The 6,623-nt window shown below is 36.6% G+C and overlaps 1 protein-coding gene across 1 annotated transcript; it reads right to left on the reverse strand.

The window, feature by feature from the left end:
* Window positions 1-1,260: 1,260 nt before the first annotated feature.
* LOC146883896 (uncharacterized) lies at window positions 1,261-6,224 on the reverse strand. Its single transcript, XM_085666771.1, has 6 exons — window positions 6,009-6,224; window positions 5,698-5,921; window positions 5,399-5,617; window positions 5,142-5,285; window positions 4,365-4,386; window positions 1,261-1,431 (listed from the first exon to the last, which is right to left on the reverse strand). The coding sequence occupies exons 1-6, from the start codon at window positions 6,222-6,224 to the stop codon at window positions 1,261-1,263; spliced, it is 996 nt and encodes a 331-aa protein (XP_085522897.1).
* Between the last annotated feature and the right edge of the window lie 399 nt (window positions 6,225-6,623).

Raw genomic sequence — 6,623 nt, forward strand, 5'->3', positions numbered from 1 at the left:
GCTTTGTTTAAACTAAAATTCTTACACCACATACACTACTAAAAAAGAGCATTTTAACGACTACCTATTTCGGTTGCTAAAAGGCTTAAAATTGGTCGCAAATCATTTAGCGACCAAAATTATGTAGTTGCGAAAACCCTGATAGCAAACTCATTAGCGGCCGAATTAAGTATTGGTCACTAAATAGCCACCAAAATTTCAGTCGCTAATCTGTCGCTAGAATGATTGTTCATTTCCTATTGTAGAGACTAATTTAGCCACTAAAATTTCAGTGGCTAATTCGGTCGCTAAAGTAACAAAAATTATTAGCTTTAGAAAGTTTCCAATCATTAAACAAATGTGAAAATATAGCGACCTTTATTTTTCGGTCGCTAATTAAGTAATTTTTTATCTTAATAAAAATATCTTTTGGTGACTAAATGGGTGGCAAAAGTAAAAATATTTAGCAACCAACACTACAAAAATTGGCAGAAAACAACAAATCAAATATTCAAACGACTAGAACAATTCATGAACAATAAAGAAAGAATTGGAAAGAAACATCCAACTTGTATTAGAGAAATATGAAAACAGCACTACAAAGTTTTTAGAATCTGGGAACTAGCCCATAGAAAACTTGAAACGTGCATAGAGCCATGGAAACATTCTGTGAAAACTAAACTAAATGACACATGGTTCAACTAAACTACCAACTAATTAATCCTACAAGTAACTCAATTAGCAGGTAAATTGACCGTTCAAACTCCTTTATTCAACTCCAATCCAACTAGCAAGTGCATATGGCATTACTTGAAGTCAAAGTGTTTCTTTTTCTTTAACTTGGTAACAGCAGGTTGTATGTGTGTTGATTCAGTAGGCTCCGAGTATGTCTTCAATTGGGAGCAATCAAACCTGCCTACAATTGTTCCACATGGATTTTTTCTTCATTTGTTGGAAGCTTCTCTTGGACTTGCATGTTCATAAACAACAACTCAAGTATTAATATTTAGGAGCTGTTGGTTTTCCTATTTTAGAAGATTTAATGTTAACTTGATCCAACACAATGTCGTGACCTAGCACGGTAACATAGCAGCCAGAAAAATTAAAGTAATAGGTGTTGTTTTCCACATTAACCTGTTGAATAATCCACAAATAAGGCAAAGAAGGAATACTAGTATGTAAATCAACACTTGGAATTGGGAAAGGCGGTCATAACATAATATAAATTATAAAGATACAATGAATACTTATTAATGACCAAAGAATAAACAAAAAAATTACTCACGCCAAAGTAGTCCAGTTTTCTAGTTGCTGCAATCTGGACCAGAGGATTTTGTTTATAGCACTAGGTACAATCCACGCTAATGCAACACAGGCACCAAAGAAATGAAACTGTAGATCTGTCATTGTAGCCATAGTAACACCAATGGATACTAGCGTTAATGCTAAAGCCTGTAAAGATTCAAACCAACTCAGTTAGAGTTTCAATAATAATAAAAGCAACATTGTAGCTTTTAATGGACATTTGAGAGGCATGATCTCAGACTCCATCCCTTGTGAAGCTACCAAACTAGGCAATGTGGTTAATGCAGGACAACCTTCATTAATAAAAGGAATAGGCTAACTAATAAAAGGGTGCTAAAGCAGAAATGCTAGAGGCATGAACATTTCATAACTAAAGAATCAAGAATCATTAAGCAAAGACAATGTGAAAGATTTTAAGCTTTGATACAGAAAGAATATACCCTCAGTGATAAAATGAAAAAGTTAAACTAATGGAACATGGTGGATTCGTTTCATTTTAGTTTTCTCATTCAAAATGGAAAAAACTGATATTCCAATTTTTTGCAAGGGGAGATCAATTACACGGTACAACCATGAAAGTGAGGATCAAACAAGAAAAAATGAAGAAAATCAATGAAAATATAAGGAACTAAAACAACCTTGCGATGCTAAAATTCTTGATAGCCAAGGATAAAACACGTATTGGGAAGCAAAAATGTATTGCATTCAACCTCGGAATTTCATCAAACACGTACTGAGCAGCAACAACATCCCCACTCCCCGTTATGAGTCAACTAGAATCTCCTGCACCATTAACAATCAGTGTGAAAAACAATTTTGAAAAGTTGAATTGGAAGTGAAATTAATAGGTAACTTGCTTCAGACGTCGCAACACCAAACGACATCGATGTGGCCACGGTAAGTGCCGAGGTGTTCGCCGTTGTCGAAGAATTAGACAGTAAGTAGGGTTGTGGTCCTTGGCGCCGGAGAAGAGGAGATTGTCGTCCCTATTGTAACTGAGGAACGTGAGTGGCCTCTGGTGGCCCTTCATCAAAATCGACCTCATCTTCGGTTAGGGTTTTATGCTGCCGCGAATTTGAGAACAATCATGAAAGGTGGAGCCTCTAAAACGTGAAACATGAAACACGAAATCTAAAAGAGGTGTTTGAATCAAAAATCGAAAACCTATAATCGAAAACCTAGAATCGAAATACGTTTGGTACACTCTTTCGTTAATGTGTTTGTAGGAACAGAGGAATGAACGTGCGTTTGGGAGAAGAAAAGAAGGAATTTGTGATTGGATACAAAGGAAGGAGAGTAAATGGAGGGAGCCCATGTACGAGCTTAGGTTGAAGGCTCCCTTTTGTAACTGTGAGCAGCAGAGTTAGGAGAGGAGTTCATGGTACATGCTTTAATGGAATGAAGTGGATTTTATGCTCGTGGTCACGACAGCTGTTGTAGAGAACAAGGTAGGAAAGGCGACTTTGGGAATGAAAGGGAATTGAAGATTAGGGTTTAAAGGATTTGGTGGCAAAGAGGGGTAATAGTTAAAAGGCTTAAATACACATTTGGTCCCTATTTTTGTCAAAATTATTCAATTTGGTCCCTATTTCTGTTGTTTGTTCAATTTGGTCATCATTTTGGTAAAATCGCATTCAATCGAGTCCTTTTGACAAACGAAGTTAAAATTGTTAATGTCACAATGACACAGTGTAACTGTTTGGGTTACGTGTCAATTTTTTAGCAGTGACGTTGGCATAGTGAAATTTTATGGTCGTTGTAAGTTTAAAAGTTAGTGAAATTGATTTGGGGAAGAAATTAAGGTTTGAGAGGTTTGAAGAAAAATTATGGCTAGCAAGAATCTTGTGCACAATCCAGTTGGTGATTCAAAATTTGCGTTTGAGAGGTATGTCTCGTCACCATTCGTCATCCTCCTCTTGCTGTAATTGTTGGGGGCAACCAAGTTGCGGTGGGTCTCATATTCGTGGTTCCAAAGGTATGGGTTTCTTCCCCATTTGCAAATGTGGAGAAGTTACAGTGCTTCGAGTGGCAAAAATTTCGAAAAATAATGATAGACAATTTTGAGGTTGTTCTAAGTTCAAGAGTGCTGCTTCCAGTGATATGGTGTGGTGTAACTACTTCGAGTGGTGTGATGAAGAATTATATGATGAAATTGTTAATGTCACAATGACACAGTGTAATTGTTTGGGTTACGTGTCAATTTTTTAGCAGTGACGTTGTAAGTTTAAAAGTTAGTGAAATTGATTTGGGGAAGAAATTAGGGTTTGAGAGGTTTGAAGAAAAATTATGGCCAGCAAGAATCTTGTGCACAATCCAGTTGGTGATTCAAAATTTGCGTTTGAGAGGTATGTCTCGTCACCATTCGTCATCCTCCTCTTGCTGTAATTGTTGGGGGCAACCAAGTTGCGGTGGGTCTCATATTCGTGGTTCCAAAGGTATGGGTTTCTTCCTCATTTGCAAATGTGGAGAAGTTACAGTGCTTCGAGTGGCAAAAACTTCGAAGAATAATGGTAGACAATTTTGGGGTTGTTCTAAGTTCAAGAGTGCTGCTTCCAGTGATATGGTGTGGTGTAACTACTTCAAGTGGTGTGATGAAGAATTATATGATGAAAGGGATGGTATTATAGCCCACAAAGGATGAAGATTTCTGAACTGGAGATTCTTGTGAGGGCTATGAAGAAAACGATCCAATTTTTCTTAGGATTAGTTATTGTTGTTGTTGTAATCTTTATAGTCATGGTGCTAGTAATGTTAAAAATTCAATGTGTTTAGGTGAGGATGATGTTTTGTGGGTGTTGAAGTTATGAATGTAAAAAAACCAGTCATTGGCTTTGCATTGTAATTTATGAATGAAGTTATGAATGTTGTTTGTGTTGTTGATGAAGCAGGGTTGAGTAATGTGTATTTTGTTCTACATGAATGAATCTTTATGTTCGTTTAAGTTGTTTAATTCGGTCCCAACTCTGGTTTAAAAAGGTTCATTTAAGTCCCTATTTTCATTTAAAATGTTCAATTTGGTCCCTATTTTAAGTTTAAAATGTTCAATTTGGTCCCTATTTTAAGTTTAAAATGTTGAATACAGTCCTTGCTTTATAGGACAACCTGCCAATCAGAAGTGCAAAATATAGCAAAATATAATTCAATCCATATTGAACATACACAACCTGCTAATCACACAAGTCCAAATGGCAATCACAACTCTAATATTGGAGACCAATATTCATTTAAGTGCAATCAGAATCTGTTAAACTCATGCAATTTAGATGTTAAACAAAAGCGAAGTGCTGGACAAAAGAAGTTAACAAAATATAGTACCAATTACTACAAAATTATACCAAAAGAGGCCTAAATACATCAAAAGTAGTCTCTTAAGTAGGCCTAATTAAAACACAGAAAATGATCTTCAAGTTGGTGGTCTTCGAATTTGCAATTTCTGCCTTGTCCTTGGTTGCCCAGTCTGTATTGAGACTTCATGTGCTTGCTCTGAAGGTTGTGTTGGCTGTGTGACTTGATGGAGGTGGTTGTTGTTGTGTAGGCTGTGTTGTTTGTGTGGATTGTTGACTTGATGGGGGTGGTGGTTATGGATGTGTTTGCTGAGGGATTTGTGGACAATTACTTTTGTTATGTCCCACTTCACAGCATACCCTACATCTCTTTTGATGGCCACCTTTCCTCAACTCTATCATTTTTCTTTAACTCTCACTGTTCCAATCTCCTTTTTTTCTTTGGCCTCTCAGGTAGTCTCCTTTTGAGGGGGGAGGGGGGTTGCACATCATTATAGGAAGTGGTATGTTTCTTTATACATGCAAATTCTGAACCAGTGTGGTATGAACTCCTCTGCATTCAAATTTAAAAACCTCATTGCAGCAAGTACATGGCAACAAGGAATACCACTAAGCATCCATTTCCTGCATATGCATTCTTGTGTGTCAATGTTGACTTTGTACTTCTCTCCAATAAGTGAAATGTGCTTGACTTCAAAAATCTTTTCTCCTGACCAACTATCAAAGCATAACAAGTTAGTAATAAGGCTAAATGATTAATATTAATTGTGTGAAAATGCCTATTTAAATACCTTGGCATCCAGTTCTTTGTTAAGGTTGATTCTTCTCACAGCCTAGTTCTAATCCTTGGGCAGATTAAACCTTTAAAAGCTTTCACCTTCTTCCGGTTTTTGGCCCACCTCTTCATTAAATAAATTCTGATGTCCTCTAGCATTGATATAATTGGTTTAGTCCTTGCATCAATTATGACACTGTTGAAGGCTTCGCTCATGTTGTTTACCAGAGTGTCATAGATGGCTTGAGTTGTGAACCTAGATCTGGACCAAAATCTGAAAATGAAAGTGTCATACAAAGGTTAGCATCATCATAGTGTCTAACAGTATTGTGAATATGGATGATAAACACAAACCTTGGTGGAATGGCTATGAGGTATTTGTAAGCCTCAAGATTGACTTCTTTGATATTTCTCATTTCTCTTTCCCAAGCTTGGGGATATGTACTTACAGCAACCCGTGACATTAAATTCTTTAATTTCTTCCCACCAAATTTTTTCCTAAAATTGGCGTACAAATGGTGCATGCAGAATCTTTGTTCTACTCCAGGTAACAACTCTTGTATAGTAGGCATAAGTCCCTGTCAAAAGCAAAAAGTGAAATATATAAATCCATAAGTATATTGCAAACACTTTAAAATATTAATTAAATCAGTAATGGAATTTACCTTTTGTTGGTCTGACATGAAAGTGATGGACTGACATACTTCTGGCCCACCTAAGTCTTCAATCAATAGCTCCATAAACCGAGTCCATGTCTCTTTGTTTTCTACTTCAACAAGCGCATAGCATAGTGGCAGCATCTGGTCATTACCATCTCGACCAACAACAGTTAATAACTCACCCCCATACCTTCCTTTCAAAAAGCATCCACCCAACCCCATTATTGGTCTACATGACAAAAAACTATCTTTAAACGCTTTTAAATAAGTGTAGAACCTTTTGAATGTGGCTTGACCCTGCACGTCTTCCACTTTCAATTTTATTGTAGATCCAGGATTGGATTTCAGCAACTCATTTGCATAATCATAAATTCTCCTAAACTATTTTTTAAATGAACCTTGGACTTGGTCTGCTGCCGTTGCTCTTGCCCTACGAGCCATAGACATTGACACTCTAGTATTCCATTTTCTAACAACCTTGTTACATATTTCATTGATTTTTATACTTGGATTTTCTCTCAGGTCTGTCTCCAAAGTCCCACTCAACCACTTAGAATTGATTATATCAATGGTAAATTCTCTACTGCAAGTGTGAACATCAACAACTTTCCTTAATTGCCA

Source organism: Vigna unguiculata, chromosome 9 (genome assembly GCF_037176805.1).
Source record: "Vigna unguiculata cultivar grain cowpea cultivar isolate G323 ecotype 2 chromosome 9, ASM3717680v1, whole genome shotgun sequence".
Classification (NCBI taxonomy): domain Eukaryota; kingdom Viridiplantae; phylum Streptophyta; class Magnoliopsida; order Fabales; family Fabaceae; genus Vigna; species Vigna unguiculata.

What these genes read in the sequence shown, in the direction of transcription:
- LOC146883896 (XM_085666771.1), bottom strand. Translation starts at nt 6,224, where the DNA reads ATGGGGTTGGGTGGATGCTTTTTGAAAGGAAGGTATGGGGGTGAGTTA. An exon ending in CTCATAGCCATTCCACCAAG is followed by an intron (nt 5,618 to 5,697) that starts GTTTGTGTTTAT and finishes TTTCATTTTCAG; the next exon opens with ATTTTGGTCCAGATCTAGGT. An exon ending in CCAAGGATTAGAACTAGGCT is followed by an intron (nt 5,286 to 5,398) that starts GTGAGAAGAATC and finishes ATGCTTTGATAG; the next exon opens with TTGGTCAGGAGAAAAGATTT.